Here is a 23,479-nt window from a genome sequence, read left to right as displayed (position 1 = left end):
TGTCAAAATATAGATCACTAAGGAATATAGTCAGACTATTGTGCTCAAAAGCTACTTGAAATAATTATTTTCTATATGATTATATTATCAAATTGGGATAATTTAAACTTGTTTGTGTTAAATTTTAGGGCTTCCTTTCTTTTATTTAATTGAAGAGAATAAAACTTAAAACTTTATAATGTTTCATGCAAAGAATTCTTGCTCCTACTCTGATTCTCTTAACCTCATTCCCACTTATCCCCTGTAGATAACCATTTTTAATGGCTTCTGGTTTGACCTTCCTGTCTTTCTTATTGTGAAAATAAGCAAACCTGTGTTTATGATATATTATTATTATTTTCCTGCCTTTCTTGTGCTGTAGGTAGCACATTTTATCTACTGCTCTGGATCTTACTTTTTTCTCTTATCCACAATCAGTTCACAGATACAGTCCTTATTTTCTTTGTGGTTTTATACATTGTGTGGATGTACCATAATTTACTCAGCCAGTTCCCTATGGACAGACATTGGGCTGTTTCCAATCATTTTGCTGTTAGTTTTCTTCTTTTTAAAAAAATTTTAAATGATTATTTATTTTTGAGACACACACACACACACACACACACACACACACACACACACACACAGAATGCAAGAGGGGGAAAGGCAGAGAGAGAGAGGGAGACACAGAATCTGAAGCAGGCTCCAAGCTCTGAGCTGTCAGCACAAAGCCCAACATGGGACTGGAACTTGTGAACTGAGAACATGACCTGAGCCTGACCTGAGCCAAACTGGGATGCTTAAACGCCTGAGCCACCCAGGCGCCCTACTGCTAGTTTTCTTCTTAACTTTATTTTGCAATGATTGTTGATTCATTGGAAGTAGCAAAAAAATAGTACATATAGTCCCTTGAATGCTTTACCCTCCTTCCCCTAATGGTGACATCGTATATTACAGCAATAACTATCAAAACCAGGGAATTGTCGGTATATTACTGCTTGGCTACAGACTTTACTCAGTTTTGGCCAGTTTTTACACATACTTATTTGTGTGTTCTATGAGATTTAATCTCACGTATAAATTGTGAAACCACCACCACCACCATCATGATATACGATGTTCCCTCACTAAAAGAAACTCTTGTACTGCCCCTTTATAGTCACATCTTCTCCCGCTTTGTCCCTGTTCCCTGGAAACCATTAATCTGTTTTCCATCTCTGTAATTTTGTCATTTTGAGGATGTTAAGCACATGGAATCAAATAGTATATAAAATTTTATGAGATTGGTTTCTTTCATTTAGCTTAATGCTCTTAAGATCCTTTAAGTTGTCTGCATCATTAGTTTATTCCTTTTTATTGCTGAGTAGTATTCCATGGTATGGATACTAGAGTTTGTTTAGCCGTTCACCCATTGAAAGACATTTGGGTAGTTTCCAGTTTTTGACAATTATGAAAAAAACTCCTGTAAATATTCATGTACAGTCTTTTGTGTGAATATACATTTTCACTGTTTGGGATAAATATTCCAGAGTGTAATTGCTGAGTCATGGTGAGTACATGTTTAGTCTTATCAGAAAATTACCAAACTATTTCTCAGAGTGACTGAACCATTTTATGTTTTTACCAACAATGTATGAGATGTCTAGTTTCTTCCCATCCTTGCTGGAAAATAAAATCCTTGGTATAATTTTTAAATTTTACCTCACTGTGGTTTTAATTTATGTTTCCCTTATGGCTAATGATGTTGAACATATTTTCATGTGCATATTTGCTATATACATCTTTGATGAAATGTCAGTTCATGTCTTTTGCCCATTTTCTAATGGGATTGTTTTCTTACTGTTGAGTTTTGAGAGTTGTTTATATATTTTAGATAAAAGTCCCTTGTCATATCTATGGTTTGCTATGTGTAGCTTGTCTTTTCATTCTCTTGACAGGGTCTTTCACAGAGCAAAAATTCTAAATTAAAAAAAAATTTTTTTTAACGTTTATTTATTTTTGAGACAGAGAGAGACAGAGCATGAATGGGGGAGGGGCAGAGAGAGAGGGAGACACAGAATCGGAAGCAGGCTCCAGGCTCTGAGCCATCAGCCCAGAGCCCGACGCGGGGCTCAAACTCACGGACCATGAGATCGTGACCTGAGCCAAGTCGGACGCTTAACCGACTGAGCCACCCAGGCGCCCCCAAAAATTCTAAATTTTGATGATGTCCATTTTATATTTTTTTCTCTGTGGAATCATGACTGGTGTCATGTCTAAGAACTAGGTCATGAATATTTTCTTCCATGTTTTCTTCTAACAGCTTTTTAGTTTTACATTTTACTTTAAATCTATGACCCATTTTGAATTAATTTTTGTATAATGTATGAGCTTTAGGTTGAAGTTCAATTTTTTTTGCACATGAAAGTTCAGTTCTTCTAATGCTATCCTTTATATATTGAATTGCCTTTACACGTTTGTCACAATCAATTGGCCATATGTGCATAGATCTATTCTTGGACTCTGTATTCTGTTCTATTAACTTCTGTGTCTATTCCTTTACCAATACCACACTGTCTTGATTAATCTAGCTTCAGAGTAAGTCTTAAAATTGTATAATCTAATTTCTCTTTCTTCTTTTTCCTTTGCATATTAATTTAGACTCAACTTGTCTATATCTATAAAACATCCTGCTGGATTTTTATAGAGTTGCATTACATCTATAGATTCATTGGGAAAAATTGAAAGCTTTATTATGTTGAGTCTTCTAATCCATGAACATGTTATGTCTCTTCATTTATTAGATCTTCTTTTTCATTCACTAGCATTTTGTAGTTTTCAGCATGAAGAACCTGTATATACCTAAGTATTTCATTCTGAGGAGATACTGTAATTGCAACTATTTAAAATTTTTAGTTTTCAATTGTTCATTGTTAGCATATAGAAATTCAGTTGAGTTTTGAATACTGACTTGTATTCTAGAACTTTTTTGGTATATGGATTCCTTGGAGTTCTCTATGTAGAAATCATCTTGTTTACAAATAGGCACAATTTTATTTCTTCATTTCAAATCTTATACCTTTTATTTCACTTTCATGCCTTATTGCACTAGCTAAGACTTCCAGTATGACATTGAATAGGAGTGCTAAGAGTAGACATCCTTGCCTTATTCCTAGTCTTGGTGGGAAGGCATTCAGTTATACACTACTAAGTATGATATTTGCTATAGATTTTTTTGTAGGTGCCATTTATGAGGTTAAGAAGTTTGCTTCTGTTCCTAGTTTGCTGAAAAATTTTAATATGAATAGATGCTGAATTCTGTGAAATTCTCTTTCTGTATCAATTGATATGATCATGTTGATTTTCTTCTTTAGACTATTAATATAGAAGGTTAGATTGATTTTCAAATGTTGAAACAGTCTTGTGTTCCCAGAATAAATTGCATTTTGTCATGGTGTATTTTTTTTTATATTTTGTTGGATTTAATTTGCTAATATTTTGTTGAGAATTTTTGTATCTATGTTCCTGAGGGACAGACTTATGGTTTTCCTTTTTTGTTGTCTTTGTCTGATTTTGTCATCAATTTAAGATTGGCCTCATAAAATGAGCTAGGTAGTGCATCTTCTTCTATCTTATGGAAGAGACTATGTATAATCTATGTTATTTCCTTTTTAAGTATTTGGTAGAATTCACCATTGAAAACATCTTGACCTGGAGATTTCTTTTTTGGGGAAGTATTTAAACTATGCATTCAATTTAAAAAATAGTTTTGGACTATTCAGGTTATCTGTTTCATTTTTGGGAGTTTTAGTTTTTGAAAAATTGGTCCATTTCCATTTCATCTAAATTATTGAATTTATGTGAGAGTTGTTTGTAATATTCTCTTATTATGCTCTTAATGTGAACTTTCTTTCATTATTGTGCCTTTTCTCTTTTTACTTCTGTCCATCTTTCTAGAAGTTTATCAGTTTTATTGCCCTCCTTGAAGAACCACTTTTTGTTTCATTTTTTCTCTATTAATTTTCTTCATATCTTTATGTTTTTGTTTATGATTTTATTCTTTGATGCTATTATCTGTAGTATTTTCTTCCTTCTGTTAGCTTTGAATTTATTTCACTTTATCTAGGTTTTTTTAAAGTAGAAACTTAGATTTTTAATTTGAAACCTTTCTCCTTTTGATTTTATTTTAACTTAGTATAGTTATCATACATTGTTATAATAGTTTCAGGTATACAATATAGTGATTCACTTCTATATGTTACTCAGTTCTCATCAAGAGAAGTATACTCTTAATTCCCTTCACTTGTTTCACCCATCCCCCCACTCACCTCTCCTCTGGTGTGCATCTGTTTGTTCTCTATAGCTAAGAGTCTGTTATTTGGTTTATCTCTCTTTTTTTCCTTTGCTAATTTTGTTTCTTAAAGTCCATGTATGAGTGAAATCATACGGTATTTACCTTTCTCTGACTGACTTAATTTGGTTAGTATTATACACTCTAGATCATCCATGTTGTTACAAATAGTAAGATTTCATTCTTTTTTACAGCTGAATAATATTTCATTGTGTGTGTGTGTATACACACATACATATACATATACATATACCTATACATATACATATACACGTACATTTTCTATATCCACTCATCTATTGATGGACACTTGGGCTATGTCCATAATTTGGCTATTGTAAATAATACTGTAATAAATATAAGGGTGTATATATCCTTTTGCATTAGTGTTTTTGTAATTTGGGGGTAAATACCCAGTCGTAATTACTGGATTGTAGGTTAGTCCTAGTTTTAATTTTTTGAGGAATCTTCATATTGTTTCCCACAGTGGCTACCCCCATTTGCATTCCTACCAACAGTACTTGAGAGTTCCTTTCCTCACCAACACTTGTTGTCTCTAGTCTTTTTTTTTTTAATTTTTAAAAATATGTATTTATTTTTGAGAGAGAGAGAATGAGCAGGTGAGAGGCAGAGAGAGGGAGACACAGAATCCAAAGCAGGCTCCAGGCCCCGAGCTGTCAGCATAGAGCCGATGAGGGGCTCAAACTCAGGAATTGTGAGATCATGACCTGAGCCCAAGTTGGACACTTAACTGACTGAGCCACCCAGGCACCCCTTGTCTTTCTGATTTGAGTCATTTTGACAGGTGTGAGGTAATATCTCATCGTAGTTTTAAGTTGCATTTCACTAATGATGAGTGATTTGAGCATCTTTTCATGTGTCTGTTGGCCATCTGCATGTTTTCTTTGGGGAAATGTCTATTCATGTCTTCTGCCCAGTTTTCATTAGATTATTTGTCTTTTGTATGTATCAAGTTGTATAAGTTCTTTATAAATTTTGGAGACTAACCTTTTATCAGATATGTAATTTGCAAATGTCTTCTCCCATTCCACAAGTTGCCTTTTAGTTTTGTTGATTGTTTCCTTTGCTGTGGAGAAGCTTGTTTTGTTTTTTGTTTTTGTTTTGTTTTGTTTTGTTTTGTTGGTATAGTCCCAATAGTTTAATTTTGCTTTGGTTTCCATTGCCTCAGGAGACATATCTAGAAAAATATTGTAATAGCTGACGTCAGAGACATTACTACTAGTACTCTCTTCTAGGATTTTTATGATTCAGGTCTCACATTTAGGTCCTTAACCCATTTTGAGTTTATTTTTATATATGGTATAAGAAAGTGGTCCAGTTTCATTCTTTTCCACATTGCTCTCCAGTTTTCCCAATACCATTTGTTGAAAAGACTATCTTTTCCCTATTGCACATTCTTTTCTCCTTCGTCAAAGATTAATTAACTGTATAATTGTGGGCTTATCTCTGGGCTTTCTATTCTCTTTTGTTGATCTATGTGTCTATTTTTGTGCCTGTACCATACTGTTTTGATAACTACAGCTTTGTAGTATAACTTGAAATCTGAAATTAAGATACTTCAATTTTTATTTTTCTTTTTCAAGCATGCTTTGGCTATTTGGCATCTTTTGTGGTTTGATACAAATTTTAGGATTCTTTGTTTTAGTTCTGTGAAAAATGCTGTTAGTGTTTGATAGGGATTGCATTAAATCTATAGATTGCTTTGAGTAGTATGGACATTTTAACAATGTTGGTTCTTCCAATACATAAGCATAGAATATCTTTCCATATGTTTGTGTTGTTTTTAATTTCTTTCATCTGTATTTTATAGTTTTCAGAGTACAGGTCTTTTACCTCCTTGGATAAGTTTATTCTTAGGTATTTTATTATTTTTGGTGCAATTGTAAATGTGAGTTTTTCTTAATTTCTCCTTCTGATGCTTCATTGTTAGTGTATACAAATGCAATGGATTTCTGTACATTGATTTTGTATTCTGCAGCCTTACTGGATTCATTTATCAGTTCTAGTAGGGTTTTTTTTTTTTTGGTAGAGTCTCAAGGGTTTTCTATATACAGTATCATGTCATCTGCAAATAGTGAAACTTTTATTTCTTCCTTACCAGTTTGGATGCCTTTTATTCCTTTTTTTTTTTTTTTTTGTCTGATTGTTGTCGCTATGACATCTAGTAGTTATGTTGAATGAAAGTGGTGAGAGCAGACATCCTTGTCTTGTTTCTGACGTTAAGGGAAAACTCCTAGTTTTTTACCATTGCATATGATGTTAGCCGTGGGTTTTTCAATTATGGTCTTTATTATGTTGACATATGTTCCCTCTAAACCTACTTTGTTGAAGGTTTTTGTCATGAATGGATGTTATACTTTGTCAAATGCTTTGTCTGCATCTATTGAAATGATCATATGGTTTTTATCCTTTTTCTTGTTGATGTGTGTATCACACTGATTAATTTGCAAATATTGGGAGTAAGCATTGTTGAAGTCTCCCCACCCCCCCACCACCACCATATCTAAGTCAGTCTCCCAAAGAGCCTGAACAGCTGCAGAAGATTTTCACCAGAGGTTTGAGCTTTGAAACAGCTGATGAGTGTCTGAGGAGCCATTTTGAGCATTGGGAACACTTATGGACTGTGTGGTAAGGAGAGGCCCAAACACCAAGAGCTCCAGAAGCTTTGGGTTTGTCACATATGCCACTGTGGAAGAGGTGGATGCGGCCATGAATGTGAGGCCACACAAGGTGGATGGAAGAGTTGTAGAACCAAAGAAGGCTGTCTCAAGAGAAGATTCTCAAAGACCTGGTGCCCACTTAACTGTGAAAAAGATTTTTGTGGGTGGCATTAAAGAAAACACTGAAGAACATCATCTAAGATTATTTTGAACAGTATCGGAAAATTGAAGTGATTGAAATCATGACTGACTGAAGCAGTGGCAAAGAGAGAGGCTTTGCTTTTGTAACGTTTGATGACCATGACCCTGTAGACAAGATTGTCATTCAAAAATACCATATTGTGAATGGCCACAACTGTGAAGTAAGGGAAGCTCTATCTAAGCAAGAGGTGGCTAGTGCTTCATCCAGCCAAAGAGGTCAGAGTAGTTCTGGAAACTTTGGTGGTGGTTGTGGAGGTGGTTTTGGTGGGAATGACAACGTTATGGGTGAAGTGGCTTTGGTGGCAGTCGAGGTGGTGGTGGATATGGTGGCAGTGGGGATGGCTATAATGGATTTGGTAATGATAGAAGCAACTTTGGAGGTGGTGGAAGCTATAATGATTTTGGCAATTGCAACAATCAATCTTCAACTTTTGGACCCATGAAAGGAGGAAGTTTTGGAGGCAGAAGCTCTGGCCCCTGTGGTGGTGGAGGCCAATACTTTGCCAAACCACAAAACCAAGGTGGCTATGGTGGTTCCAGCAGCAGCAGTAGCTATGATAGTGGCAGAAGGTTTTAATTACTTCCAGAAAACAAAGCTTAGCAGGAGAGGAGAGCCAGAGAAGTGACAAGGAAGCTACAGGTTACAACAGATTTGTGAACTCAGCCAAACATAGTGATGGCAGGGCCTAGCTGCTATAAAGCAGACATGCTTTAGACAAATTCATGTGTATGGACAAAAAACTCAAGGACTGTATTTGTGACTAATTGTATAACAGGTTATCTTAGTTTCTGTTCTGTGGAAAGTAGAAGGATTCAAAACAAAGGGTTTTAATGTAGATTTTTTTTGTACTCATGCTGCTGATTGCTAAATGTAATTGTCTGATCATGATGCTGAATAAATGTGTCTTATTGAAAACATGTTTTTGCAAATATTGAACCATCCTTGCATCATGGGACTAAATCCCACTTAATCATAGTGAATGATTTTTTTCAATGTATTGCTGGATTCAGTTTGCTAATATTTGTTGAGGATCTTTGCATCTATATTCAGAGATACTGGCCTGTAGTTCTTTTTTTTTTTTTTTTTTTTGTAGTAGTTTTGGTATCTGTAATGCTGGCCTCATGTAATAAATTTGGAAATTTTCCTTTCTCTTCTATTTTTTGGAATATTTTCTTTAAATGTTTGGTAGAATTCACCTGTGAGGCCATTTGGCCTGGACTTTCATTTGTTAGGGGTTTTTGATTACTGATTCAATATCATTGCTGGTAATTGGTCTGTTCAAATTTTCTGTTTCTTCCTGATTCAGTTTTGGGAGTTACATGTTTCTAGGAATTTATCCATTTCTTCTAAGGTGTCCAATTTGTTGGCATATAATTTTTCATAATATTCTTTTACAGTCCTTTGTATTTCTGTGGTGTTGGTTGTTATTTCTCCTCTGATTTTGTTTGAGTTCTCTCTCTTAAAAAATTTTTTCCTCAAAAAACTAAAAATAGAAATACCCTATGATCTAACAATTGCACTATTAGTTTTTTACCCAAAGCATACAAAAATATACAGATTCGAAGGTGTACGTGCACCCCAATGTTTATAGCAGCATTATCAACAGTAGCCAAACTATGGAGAGAGCCCAAATTTCCATCAATGGATGAATGGATAAAGAAGATGTGGTGTACACACACACACACACACACACACACACACACACACACAATGGAATATTACTCAACCATCAAAAAGAATGAAATTTTGCCATTTGCAAAGACATGGATGGACCTTGAATGTATTATGCTAAGTGAAATAAGTCAATCAGGTAAAGACAAATAGCATATGATTTCACTCGTGTGTAATTTCAGAAACAACACAGATGAACACGTGGAAAGGAGGGAAGAGAGAAGAGGGAAACAAACCACAAAGACTCTTTTTTAAAAAAGATTTTTTTAATGTGTTTTTTGAGAGAGACAGAGACAGAATGCGAGTGGGTTAGGGGCAGAGAGAGGGAGACACAGAATCCGAAGCGGACTCCAGGCTCTGAGCTGTCAGCACAGAGCCCAACATGGGGCTTGAACTCACGAGCTGTGAGATCATGACCTGAGCCGAAGTCAGATGCTCAACTGACTGAGCCACCAAGGCACTCCTAAGAGACTCTTAATGATAGAGAACAAACTGAGGGTTGATGGAGGGAGGTGGGTAGAAGATGGGCTGGATGGGTGATGGGTGTTAAGGAGGGCACTTGTTGTGATGAGCACTGTGTGTTGTATGTAAGTGATGAATCACTGAATTTTACTCCTGAAACCAACATTGCACTGTATGCTAACTAAAACTTAAATTGAAAAACATTAAAAATTTTTTTTGATGAATCTGGTTAAAAGTTGATCAATTTTGTTGATCTTGTCAAAGAGCTAGATCCTGGTTTCACTGATCTGTTCTACTGTTTGTTTTTTTATATATTTCATTTATTTCTACTCTAATCTTTATAGTTCCTTCCCTCTACTGGTTTTGGGGCTTGGTTTGTTCTTTTTCTAGCTTATTTAGGTGTAAGGTTAGGTTGTTTATTTGAGATTTTTTTTCTTGCTTCTTGAGGTAGGTCTGTATTGATATAAATTTCCCTCTTAGAATAGTTTTTGCTGCATCCCAAAGATTTTGGGCCATTGTGTTTTCATTTTCATTTGTCTCCATGTGTTTGCTGATTTTCTCTGTGATTTCTTGGTTGAATCATTCATTGTTTAGTAGCATGTTATTTAAATTCCATGTATTTGTGCTCTTTCCAGATTTTTTCTTGAGGTTGCATTACAGTCAGAAAAGATGCATGGTATGACTTCAATCTTTTTGAATTTGTTCACGCTTATTTGGTGGCCTAATATGTTATCTATTCTGGGGAATGTTCAATGTGCACTTGAAAAGAATGTGTATTCTTATGTTTTAGGATGGAATGTTCTTTTTAAAAATGTTTATTTATTTTTGAGAGAGAGCGTGTGCACAAGCAGGGGAGGGACAGAGAAAAAGGGAGACAGAGGATCCAAGCAGACTCCTCACTGTCAGTGCAGAGCCTGATGTGGGGCTCAAACTCATGAACTGTGAGATCATTACCTGAGCTGAAGTCAGACGCTTAACTGACTGAGCCACCCAAGTGCCCCTGGAATGTTCTGAATATATCTATTAAATCCATCTTGTCCAGTGTGTCATTCAAAGCCATTGTTTCCTTGTTGATTTTGTGTTTGGATGATCTGTTCATTGATATATGTGGGGTGTTAAGGTTCCCTACTATTATTGTATTACTAGTGATTACTTCCTTTATGTTTGTTATTAACAGTTTTATGTATTTGGGTGTTTTCATGTTGGGTGCATGACTATTTACAATTGTTATATCTTCTTGTTGGATTGTCCCCTTTGTGATTATATAGTGTCCTTCTTTGCCTCTTGTTACAATCTTTGTTTTAAAGTCTATTTTGTGCGTGCGCACACACACACACACACACATAAAAGAGTCTAATTTGTACAATATGAATATGCTACTCTGGCTTTTGTTTCACATCCATTTACATAATAAATGTTTCTCCATCTTTTCACTTTCAGTCTGTATCTGCATGTGTCTTTAGGTCTGAAATGAGTCTTGAGCCTCCTATAGGCAGCATGCAGATTGCTCTTGTTTTTTTTTTTTTAATTTTATTTTTAACGTTTATTTATTTTTGAGACAGAGAGTGACACAGCATGAACGGGGGAGAGTCAGAGAGAGAGGGAGACACAGAATCCGAAGCAGGCTCCAGGCTCTGAGCTGTCGGCACAGAGCCCGACGCGGGGCTTGAACTCACAGACCGCGAAATCATGACCTGAGCTAAAGTCGGGGGCCCAACCGACTGAGCCACCCAGGCGCCCCTACTCTTGTTTTTTTAACCATTCTATCACCTTATATCTTTGATTGGAGCACTTAGTTCATTTATATTCAAAGTAATTATTGATAGTTATGTACTTATTGTCATTTGTTACTTGTTTTATGGTTGTTTTTGTAGTTCTTCTCTGTTCCTTTCTTTTGTTTTCTTCTCTTATAATAAGTTGGCTTTCTTTAGTGGTATACTTGGATTCTTTTCTCCTTATTTTTGCATATCTATTACTGGTTTTTGATTTGTGGTTACCATTAGATTTGTATATAACATCTGCATATAGCAGTCTATATTAAGTTGTTAGTTGCTTAAGTTTGAACCTATTCTTTACTGCTTTCCCCACCATGCTTTAGGTGTATGGTGTCATATTTAGCATCCTTTTATTTTGTGAGTCCCTTGACTGATTTACAGATATACTCTTTTTTTCAAATATACTTATTTTTACAGCTTTTGTGTTTCTTACTTTTCTTGATCTTACTTATGATCTGTCCTTTTCACTCAAAGAGTCTACTTTAACATTTCTTGTGGGGCTGGTTTAGTGGTCATGAATTCCTTTAACTTTTTTTTGTCTGGAAAATGATCTCTCCTTCTATTCTGAATGATAGCCTTGCTGGATAGAGCATTCTTGGCTGCAGATCTTTTCCTCTCAGCATTTTTAATATATCATGCCACTTCCTTCTGGCCTGCAAAGTTTCTGCTGAAAACTACTCTGATAGCTTTATAGGGTTTCCCTTGTATGTTACTTTTCTTGTCTATTGCTGTTTTAAAAATTCTCTCTTTACCACTACTTTTGCCATTTTAATTACTATGTATCTTGGTGTGTACCTCCTTGGGTTGATTTTGTTGAGGGATCTCTGTGCCTCCTTGATCTGGATTTCTGTTTCTTTCCCCGGATTTGGTAAGTTTTCAGCTATTAATTTATTCAAATGAATTTTCTTCCCCCCTTTCTCTCTCTTTTCTTTCTGAGATTACTATAATACAAATGTTATTACACTTGATGTTGTCACTGAGTTCCTTTATTCTATTTTCATTTTGTATAATTTTTTTCCCCTCTTACCCATTTGTACTGATTATTTTTCATCATTCTGTCCTCCAGGTCACCAATTTTATTCTGCTTCCCCTAGTCTGCTATTAAATACACTCTAGTGTATTTTTAATTTCATCTATTGTGTTATTCATCTCTAATTACTTCTTTTTTATTTCTTTATGAAAGGTCTCACTGATGTCTTCCACTCTTTTCTCAAGTCTAGTGAGTATCTTTATGAGCATTACTTTAAATTCTCTATCAGGCATATTACCTATCTCCATTTTTCTTTGGTCTCTTTCTGTAATTATGCCCTGTTCTTTAATTTGGGACATATTTCTCTGTCTCCTCATTTGTATATAACTCGCTGTGTCTGTTTCTGTGTTAGGAAAGTCAGCTACATCTCCTGCTCTTGAAAGTAGTAGTCTTGTGAAGAAGAGGTCCTGTAGTGCCCTGAGGTGCAACATCTCCTGTTCACCAGAACCTGGTGCTTCAAGGGTGTCTCCTATGTGTGATGTGTGCACCCGACTATTGTGGCTGAGTCACTCTTGCCTTCAATCCAATCATCTGCAGTGGCTTTCTTTGCTTGTTGAAGGCAGAGTTTGGTCCCTGTGTGGTCAGTGTATCAGTCTGGGGCCAACTTGGGCTTCAGCTGAGTCAGAGCAGGCATTTTCCAGAAATACAATAGCACCAAACTGCAAGGCACTTTCCCTGGGTTGTCCCTAAGAACGTTTTATTGGTGAGCAGGGCCTGTAGTTAGATGGGCTAACCATTAGCCCCCAACCCATTGCTGGGATAGTAGTTTGATTGGTGTGTCTGGTTATCTTTCCCTCTTCCTAGGGCAGGAGTCACTTTGGAGTGGTGGTGGTCCCTGTTGGGGCTGCTTGCACACTGCTAGGCTTGTGGCTCTGCTTTGGATAGGCTCAGGGCAAGAGCATATTGGAGGTGGATCTGCAATGTGTTTTGGGACAGGAAGTGCAGTGTTAGCAAGGTTTGTGTGCTGGTCCTCTGGGGGAGGGGTCCCACGGTGCAGGGACTAGGGCAGGCCTGGCTGGAGAGGATGGATCTGCAGATGTGAGAGGGGCAGTGTAGGATTCATGGTATTAGCAAGTTAGGTAGAGATTTGGTGCTGCCTTGGTCCCCACAGATGGCTGTGTGTTTATGCTGGGGCATGGGCACCTGCCAGCTCCTTTTTATTCTTGGAGGAGCTTCCCAACAATCTCTGTCCCTCCAGGACATAATTTGAGATTAGTAAACAACTTTCCCTGCCATATGCCCCAGATGTTTTTCAAACTGCTCCTTCTATGCTGTATCTCTGAAGGGCTGTTTTTTTGTGCTGTCTCTTTAAGGGCAGGGACTCAGTTTCCTCTCACCCTCTCAGCTCTCCCAGAGCCAAGTCTGCTGATGTATAAAATTCCAGGTTTTGAGTCTGCTGGATTCATCAGTAAGAACCGATGAAATTTGGCCCCTCTGGTTTTCATAGCCAAATGTTAAAGGGATTTGTCTTCACTGTGTGGGCTTCCCAGATCGATAGACTATTTCTCTCCCCTGCCTGTGCCTATGAGCCTCTTGGCAGACAGTCCCCCAGCTCTGTTTAGCTCCTCACCACCTCTCTCCCCTTCCTACCCTCTTCTCTACATTTAGTTGTGGAGTTTGTTCTGCCAGCCTTCAGGTCATTTTCTAGGTTATTTACACTGAGGTGAGTGTTATCTAGTTGTATTTGTGAAACGAGGTGAGTCATCTTCCCAGCAATCCTCTAAAATATACCTCCAGGAAGAAGGGAACCCAGGACTTCAACTGCTGGGAAGGAAGGGGACACTTGGAGGCTAAGGATCAGGCCACCTATACTTCCTCCTGCAGTGGAGATGGTACAGAAATCCAGTGTATGAGCCACTTCAGTCACCCCTTTCTCCTTTTTTATTTTTTAAAAATTTTTTTAACGTTTATTTATTTTTGAGACAGAGAGACAGAGCATGAACGGGGGAGGGTCAGAGAGAGGGAAACACAGAATATGAAACAGGCTCCAGGCTCTGAGCTGTCAGCACAGAGCCCGACGCGGGGCTCAAACTCATGGACCACGAGATCATGACCTGAGCCGAAGTTGGCCGCTTAACTGACTGAGCCACCCAGGTGCCCCTTTTCTCCTTTTTTACTATAAACATTTAGTTTTCTAAATTTCCCTCTAAGCACTACTTTCGCAGCATCCTGTACATTTTAATATATACCTCCAATATCATTTCAGTTCAAAATATTTTGTAATCTCTCTCAAAACTTCCTCTTTGGCCAATGGATTATTTAGAAGTGTGTTATTTCCAAATGTTTGGAGAATTTTCTATTCTCTTGTGGTTATTGATTTCTGGTCTAATTCCTTTATGGTCAAAGACATACTTTTTACATGATTTTACTTTTTTTTTTTTTCGGATAGAGAACTTTCTTTTCCCTAGCAACACTTTGCTTATTTATCACCTAATTAATATCACAAGAATCACAGTAATTTGAGTTGACAATATTGCCAAGTACAGATCATGCCGCAGGGTTCAATCATATGCATTGTTAAACCTTGCTAATTACAGATTTATGTAAAAGATAATTCATGCAAGATGTATTCTTTAGAATGTGCCCTGTTGGAACTTTGGAGAAGTACATTATGGAAACATCTGTTAGTGGCCATAAAATTGCTTAAGAATAACTGGCATTCACTTAGCTTCTTCCATTTTGGTGTCGTTAGTGCATTACATATAAATCAGAATGAGTCTACTTCATTTTAGTGTAAATTCATCTCTCCATTCCACCACACAGAGTTTTTGTTTGTAATCCAGCAGGATAGCTACAAAGTTACTATGATACTTAGCAACTCAAAGAAATGAAAAAAATATCAATTTGTTTGATAAGTTTGAAAGGCAATGTATCCTTTTTATTATATACCACAAGGTCTGACTCCTTTGAAATTTCCAAAGGGTGTTGTTGTTGTTGTTCTTCTTATTCTTTTTAATGTTTATTTATTTTTGAGAGATAGAGCATGAGCAAGGGAGGGGCAGAGAGAGAGGGAGACACAGAATCTGAAGCAGGCTCCAGGCTCTGAGCTGTCAGCACACAGCCTGATGCTGGGCTCGAACCCACAAACCATGAGATCGTGACTTGGGCCGAAGTTGGATGCTTAACCAACTGAGCCACCCAGGTGCCCCCAAAGGGTGCTCTTCTGATTAGAATATATTATTTCTGGGAGACTGATTTCAATTTTTAAATTTTTATTTATTTATTTTTAATGTTTATTTGTTTTTGAGTGAGAGAGAGAGAAAGAGACAGAGCGTGAGTGGGGGAGGGGCAGAGAGACAGGGAGACACAGAATCTGAAGCAGGCTCCAGGCTCCACACTGTCAGCACAGAGCCTGATGCGGGACTCGAACTCACAAGCCGTGAGATCATGACCTGAGCTGAAGTTGGACATTCAATCAACTGAGCCACCCAGGTGCCCCTTATTTCAATTTTTTAAAAGTTTTTATTTAAGTTCCAGTTAGGGGCTCCTGGATGGTTCAGTCAGTTAAGCGTCCAACTCTTGGTTTCAGCTCAGGTCATGATCTCACAGTTCGTATGTTTAAGCCCCATATCAGGCTCTGAGCTGTCAGTGAGAAGCCTTCTTGGGATTCTCTTTCTCTCTGACCCTCCCCTTTTCTCCCTCTCTCTCTCTCAGAATAAATAAATACACTTTAAAATAAAATAAAACAAATTCCAATTAGTTAACACACAGTATAGTATTAGTTTTAGGTGTACAATATAGTGATTCAACACTTCCATACAACTCCCAGTGCTCTTCACAGCAAATGCACTCCTTAATCCTCATCACCTGTTTTACCCATCTCTGTATCCACCTCCCCTCTGGTAACCATCAGTGTGTTTCTTGGTTTGCCTCCCTCTCTCTTTTTTTCCCTTTTGTTTATTTTGTTTTTAAAATTCCACATATGAGTGAAATCATATAGTATTTGTCTTTCTCTGACTTATTTCACTTAGCATAATACTCTCTAGCTCTATCCATGTTGTTGCAAATGGCAAGATTTAATTTATAAAAGGAAGGATAAAACCATATGATCCTCTTAATAGACGCAGAAAAAGCATATGACAAAGCACAAACTCATTCATGATAAAAACTCTCAACAAAGTAGATTTACAGGGAACATACCTCAATATAATAAAGGCCATACATGAAAATCCACAGCTAACATTACTCCGTGGTAACAAACTGAAAGCTTTCCCTCTAAGATCAGGAACGAGACAAGGATATCCACCCGCACCACTTTTATTCAACATAGTATTGGAAGTCCTAGCCACAGCAGAGAGGAAAAAGAAATAAAAAGCATCCAATTTGGGAAGGAAGAAGTAAAATTTTCACTATTTGCAGATGAAATGATACTATATATGGAAACCCTTAAAGACCTCACCAAAATAAAATACTAGAACTGATAAATGAATTCAGCAAAATTACAGGACGCAAAATTAATATACAGAAATCAGTTGCATTTCTATATACTAATAACAAAGTAGCAGAAAGAGAAATTAAGTAAACAATCTCACTTACAATTGCAGTAAAAATAATAAAATATTTAGGAAAAAACTTAACCAAGGAGGTGAAAGGCCTGTACTCTGAAAACTATAAAACACTGATGAAAGAAAGTAATTTCATTTCTTGGTGTCATTAAACATTCACACATCCCAATCAGTTGGTTTGTCTCTTTTATTTTTTTTAATGTTTATTTATTTTTGAGAGAGAGAGAGAGAGTGTGGGGGAGGGTGAGAGAGAGAGGGAGACACAGAATCTGAAGCAGGCTCTAGGCTCCAGGCTCCACACTGTCAGCACAGAGCCCAACATGGGGCTGGAACCCATGAACCGCATGAGACCATGACCTGAGCCGAAGTTGGACGCTTAACCAACTGAGCCACCATGCGCCCCTGTCTCTTAATTCTTTTAATCTATATATTGCCCTTCAATCATTTTTTTCCTTGAAATTTATTTGTTGAAGAAACCTAGTCATTTGTTCTCTAAATTTTCCACATTCTGGGTTGTCCTAATTACATCTTTTGGGGGCCACTTAATAAACTCCTCTAAATCTGTCCTGTAAATTGCGAGACCTAGAATCTGTTAGATTCTAATTGTAATTGTTGGATCTAGATCATGAACCTGATCAATTTTTGGCAAGATTACTTCACAAGTAGTGTTGTCTTCTTCTATCAACAGCCACATGATGTCTTGTGGTGTTTAGAGCTTTTGATGATCACTGCTTAGATTCATTAATGGCTGAGAACTGGTGACATACTTTAAAAAAAAAAAAGACCTTGTTATTGAGATATCACTTGCTATGATAAAGTGTACAAATCTTAAGTGTACACTTAGATACATTCTTACATATATACATGTATATATGTATATATGTTTGTATATATATGTATGTATCTGTGTAAATATCAGATCAGGATATAGAACATGTCCAAGACCCCCAGAAGTTTCCTCTCCCAGTGAATAACCACTGATAGCCACTATTCTGACTTCTATCACCATAGATTAGTTTAGCTTGTTCTTTAAACTTCACATAAATGAAATTTTATAGTATGTACTTTTTTGTGTCTATATCATTTTGCTTCAACATTTTATCTGTGAGATTCACTCATGTTGTTACATGTCACATCAGATCATTTTTTTATTGCTATGTAGTAGTCCACTGAGTCAATATACTTGTATTATTTTTGCAAAATGATGACACTGTAATTCTATCATTCCTTGTTTATTTTTACCTGGAATTCTTCTATAAAGAGAAATCGACTTTATAAGCTGTTTGGTTACTTTGAGGTATAGCTCATATAGGAAAGACAAGATAAATGCTGGTTTCCCTTCATTAGCTATCAAGGTAATGTAAGTATTTATTTCCTAGTCATCCAAAGATAACTAGTGAGGGTTATTTCTCTAGTATCATATAAATTTAAAATGAATTAAAATTTTTTTTTAATGTTTATTTTATTTTTAACAGAGAGAGACAGAGCATGAGCAGGGGAGGGGCAGAGAGAGAGGGAGACACAGAATCCAAAGCAGGCTCCAGGCTCTGAGCTGTCAGCACAGAGCCCAACACCGGGCTCAAACTCACAGACTGCGAAATCATAACCTGAGCCGAAGTCGGACGCTCAACCGACTGAGCCACCCAGGCGCCCCTAAAATGGATTTTTAAATGCTTCATATGTTTTGATCAATTACAACTATTATTCTTATGGATGCTTAAATTGTCCCTTCTTTGGTCAATGGGAGCCTCTTCAGGTTAGCTCCTGAATCCCTCTAATATAACGCCAATAGTCTTTCATGGCTTCCTTGCTCTCCAGTATATTATCTTGTATATTTCCTGTCTCATTCCTGGGATAAACTGTTTCTCCAATGACCAATGATTCCTCTTAGTGAAAAATGGTATTTAGAGACCACAGTCTTGGCACGGGGCTATTTCATCAGAGTCTGGCTGCAAGGAAGACTTGCAGATCTCCCACTAGAATTCTTCCAGTCTTCAAGAAGAATGTTGTTTTCTTATCAATGCAGGATCAGTATTCTCTTCCATTGCTTGTAGATTTTTCATCTGTTACCCTTCTTTTTTTCAGTTATAAATTGCTGTTTGTTTAGTTCCATTAATATCAGATTGATTATTGTAGATTGACAATGCATCTTTGGATTGGTGGTATTTTGGGTCCATAATTTACCAATAGTGATACACTGACATATTATGTTTCAAATAGGAATCATCCATAATTATATTTCTCAAGCAGGTTTATACATAATTCAGCTAGGAATCTGTGAATATAGTGACTCTTTTTTGTTACTACCAAGTTCTCTTTCTATTGAAGACTGGGAAAACATTATTGGGGGACCCTGGGAGACACTGACCCCCATTGAAATGAATAATAGTCAATATAATTTGAGAGCCACTGATTTAATTTTTTTTAAAAAAGGAGGTGTTAAATGAGGGTGTTTCTAGCACTTAGATAAAGTAAATTGGGGGCTGGAGGTATGAGGGCTTCTGGTGCCAGAGCCACATATAACCTGCCTGACAGCAAAAGAAGTCCTGTTCTCAGAAGTCTTGTCCTGATCCTGTGCAGAAGCCAGGTTCAGGTTACATTTCTACCCTCCAGAATACAGCTTAACAGGTCTCTCCCTTCATTCTCTTCTTCCTCTAGCATCTGAACATATGGCTGAATTCCCAGAACGACAATGAGAGGGAACGGGCCATGTGGTGTGCTGCCCGTATTCTTGGCTTCACTGCAAAATGGAACAACTTTGGAGTGAGCAGGAGCCTGCCCTGGAGCGTGGGCCCTCATCTCTACCCTTATGTCAAACTTGGTCACATATTACCTAGCCTCAATTACTCACCCTCACCCCACCTTCTCTCTTTCCTCCCTTTGTCTTTTTCCCTACCACCAATTCAATTCCATTTCACTTGGTTCAGTTTGATTCCAGCTATCTCAACAAACAGTTGCTGAATACTCACCAGGCACCATGCTAAGCGTTACAGTGGATACATAGATGACCAAGACAGTTTTTCTATTTTCATGGATCTTATAGTCCACTGGGGAGAGAAGCATGCATAGAACAAACTTAAATAGAAGGTGATTATGAAAGTACAAACCAAATCTAGGAGGAATGAAAGATCAAAACACAAATGAAGTGTAAGTGAAGGGAAAGCTTCATAGAGGAGGAGACATTTGAGCTAGGCCTGAACAATGAGTGCAATATCAAGGGGCAAAGAAGAGGGACAGTGTAAGGTCATTCCAAAACTATGATCCCACAAGTTTTTAATAGCTACAACCCACCTGTCTAATTTCATTCCCGTTAACCTCACCTAGTCTTTCCTTTCATATCTCTCCTGAATCCCTGCCTCCTCCCGTTTTAACTCAGCCTAAGGGAATGGCTGGGATAACTTGTGACTTCCTGCTCTCCTCTCCAGGTGGAGATCAAGTTCTCTCGGTTGGGGTGCTTGGTAAGGCTGCTGGCCATGCGCTGCCAGGACCCAGTGGACAACATCTGCTTCCTGTCTTCACAGGCAGTCTACAACCTCTACCGTATCCTCCTGCTGCAAAAGCGTAGGGAGAATCTCCTCTTTTCACTTCTGCTCTGCCCTCCCATTTAGGTTTGGCCATCCACCCACATACTGTTCTGGAAGAGTGAGAGCTAGGAAGTTACCTGAGCAACCTCATTTCCAATGAGGAACCTGCCCCTAGACATCTACCTATACCCTCTTGGGACAAAATAGCTACTCAGGAAACAGTTCTTTTGAATTAGTTTCTCCCCCTCTGGCTGAGCACCATACTCTGACCTTATTCTGTCTCTGCTCTGAGGCAGGCAACATGGGGGTTCCTTTGACATTAGCTCTCACCTTTCCTTATCTTACAGCCCATTCCCCTTCCCCACGGGATATACATCTCCCCAAGCTGATTTAGTGCAGCAGGTGATTTGGGTTGGGCAGATGGGAACCTAAGAGGAACCTAAGACACCTTTCGAGTGTCTGAGGGGTGGGGTCGGGTGTGTTTGTTTCAGAGATGCAAAGGAAAAAACAGGGCTTATGGGAAGAAGAGGGCAAGAGTGAAGTCTATAGCGCCAACGTGTTCTATAACAACACCTTTGAGATTGCCAAGGTGAGAGGGCAGGGCCAGAGACAAACTGGGAAGAGCCTGGGCCTCTAACCTACATCATATTATAGACTCCTGCGGTGGGACTCCTTTATCCCATCCCCTTTCCCATTCCATTGCTGATTGTGAACTTTTACTTTGGGGAAATTTTTCAACATGCTACAGTATGCTCCCTCTTAAGCATCATGGGTCCTAATCCTTCTTTCTTACCTGTCACCCCAGAAGCATTTGCTTCACACTAATGATGCTTTTTGTAGACTCAGCCCATGCCTCAAACACATGTCATTAAGGATCTTGGTCTCAGCCCTTCTTTCCCAGCACTCTGCCCCTGACCTGTGAGCCCCTCGGTGCATCTGAGGTCAGTGTTTTCTCCCTCCCATTCCCAAAGACTCTGTTCCCAGTGAAAGAGTCTTCTAGGAGCTAGGCAGACAGCACAGGCCTAGGACAAAAGCACATCATGTTTTCAAGAAAAGGTCTCTCCTCCTGCCCCAACCAGGAAGGATGGCACAGGCTACCTCAAACAGGAGGCCCTGGGTGCAGGCGGCCTGATGCCACCCTTACAGGCATTTGCAGAGTACTTCACCGAGATGCAGCTCACCCACCTGGTGCTGACGGCCATGGAGGGTCTGACTGACAGCAAGGCCACGGTGTCTCTGGCAGCAGCCCAGCTGATGAGTGCTGTCATGAAAGAACGGGGCAGAGATATGATAAAGGTAGTGTGGTGCTGTGGTGGGAGCTCTGTCATGCATGCCAGGAGCCTGGGCTCTCTGCTGGCTCTATTCCAAACCAGCTGAAGGGCCTTGGGAAGTCCCTTTCCTCGTAGGCCTTAATTCACTCACCTCTAACATGTAGGCTTGGGCTGGATTTACTCTGTGGTCCCACTGAGCTCGGACATCTGTAATTCTGAGCTCAGGGCTGGTTCTTCAGAGAAAGACAACCACAAGCAGTGGTGTGGGCAGCTGCAGGGCCTAGTGGCTGAAGCACAAGGAAGCACTGAAGGGGGGATTCACTCTGATTCCCAGGGAGGGGGGGGTCAGGGGGCTTAGATTTCTGTGAAGGTAAGGTTGTGGATTGCAAACTAGCAAGCTCATGGAATGACTGACCTTTGAGTACATTTTCTTTCAGGATAATGTGTACAAACAGGAAGGTTTTGCCTAAAAATCCACATTTCCTGCCTCACTGAGAAAAACTTTTAAATGAGGTCACATAGGGCAATTCTTTGGCCACTGTCCCTTTTATATATGGCACGGGCTCTCTAGACCTTCCTATCTCTGAATCTCCTGACACCTATTGCCTTCACTCATTTATGTGGCTTGCCTGGCCTAGGTGCCAGAAATGGAAGGATACTTCTGAGGGTGTCCTTGAGGTATTATAATAAAATGGACTTGGCAGCGGGCCATAAACTAGGAATCTAAGGGCCAGATGAGAGTCTATGGTACCCCCACATCCAATGCCAACTGTTCCTGCAGTTTCAGGGATTTCAAATTGATCTCAGTGGGGAGAAGAAGCCCTGAAGGGTGTATAGGGCTTTTGTCTCCCTCCCAGAGCCTTTTGTGTCTCCTGAGTAACCTTGGAGTAACTCTCTGGACTTTGGGCTGCGGGCAGACATCTGTCCTAGTGGACATCGATGCCAGCTTCTGGAGTTCCTTTTGTCACCCCTGCTGGTCCAGCCTCTGGCACCCTAGAATTCTGCCTTAAGAGTCACTGGCAGGATTGCAAGTAGCCCCTTGAGTCAGGGAGTTGGTAGGTAGGAAGGAAGGGGGAAGGTAGCAAGGAAACACTTGCTGAGACTCTTTTGGCTCTTCCCTATAGATTGAAGAAATTGTGGAGGGGATTGTGGGACGGCTCAACTTACAGCTGGAGCCCAACACAAAGGAGGAGACAATGCGGGCCATGTGCTTGCTGGCTGGCAACAACACCCACAGGGTTGTGCCCATGCTGCTCAACAAGACCCTGCCTTGGGACAGGTATCCCTCTCATGGCCCGGGAACACAGTCTCCAGCCCAGTACACCATCCCCTGCCTCAGCCCAAGCCCAGCCCAAAAATCAATGCATTGGGATGCTTTCTCTTTGACACCAATCACACTTCCTGTCTGCGTTCTCTGGCCAAGTCTAGACCCTGAGAACTGGCCCTTCAAAGGCCCAAGACCAGACTAATCCTAGGAGCTTGGTCACCAGGGCCTGTGACATAGCTGCCCCTGGGTCCCGCAGAACAAATCTGGCCCTTTGGAAGGCATTTGGCACCCGGCGAGAGACCACAATCAGCGTCCTGCAGCTGCTCATAGGCATCCTGGAAAAGCTCCACTCCAGAGAGGAATCTAGGGAGATGGCCTTCCAGCCTGTGGCGGTCAGCATGGGAGCAGGGGAGCCGAGGACTTCCTGTTCTGGGACTTGGGGGCAGAGCTGAAGGTCAAGAGCTGCAGGGTGGGAGCAGGTCTTAGAGGAGCAATCACTAATACTGTACATTCAATTTACACTTGTACCTCCTCTTGGTACCTGTGTATCTAAGAACTGCATGTTGCAGAGAGAGCAGGGATTGATCCCATTTTATGGACAAGGAAACTGATGTTTAAAGCTAAGCAGCTTTCTCTGTTAGAGTTGCTTCCAATTTTGTTTCTGATGTCAAGAGAGTGAAGAGAAAGCAGATTGCCTGTGTGTGGCCCCCTTATTTTCCTAGGGAAGAGTGGTGGGCTTTCAGTTCTTAGATACTTCTTATAAGCCTGAGTCAGAGTGAGCT

At 39.2% G+C, this 23,479-nt stretch overlaps 1 protein-coding gene and 1 pseudogene across 1 annotated transcript in view; both read left to right on the top strand.

Annotated features, from left to right (window-relative positions):
* The window catches only part of LOC102964951 (maestro heat-like repeat-containing protein family member 1), a 93,038-nt gene that overhangs the window by 52,279 nt on the left and 17,280 nt on the right, over positions 1 to 23,479 (top strand). Inside the window, exons 26-31 of the mRNA XM_015542327.2 lie at positions 19,294 to 19,398; positions 20,061 to 20,196; positions 20,651 to 20,748; positions 21,306 to 21,455; positions 22,555 to 22,709; positions 22,954 to 23,089. Coding sequence (XP_015397813.2) covers positions 19,294 to 19,398; positions 20,061 to 20,196; positions 20,651 to 20,748; positions 21,306 to 21,455; positions 22,555 to 22,709; positions 22,954 to 23,089 — 780 coding nt within the window. The remainder of the gene's footprint in view (positions 1 to 19,293; positions 19,399 to 20,060; positions 20,197 to 20,650; positions 20,749 to 21,305; positions 21,456 to 22,554; positions 22,710 to 22,953; positions 23,090 to 23,479) is intronic.
* LOC107180590 lies at positions 6,501 to 7,671 on the top strand (annotated as a pseudogene).

Source organism: Panthera tigris, chromosome B4 (genome assembly GCF_018350195.1).
Source record: "Panthera tigris isolate Pti1 chromosome B4, P.tigris_Pti1_mat1.1, whole genome shotgun sequence".
Taxonomy (NCBI): Eukaryota; Metazoa; Chordata; class Mammalia; order Carnivora; family Felidae; genus Panthera; species Panthera tigris.
This window is presented reverse-complemented; position numbering and strand designations above follow the sequence as displayed.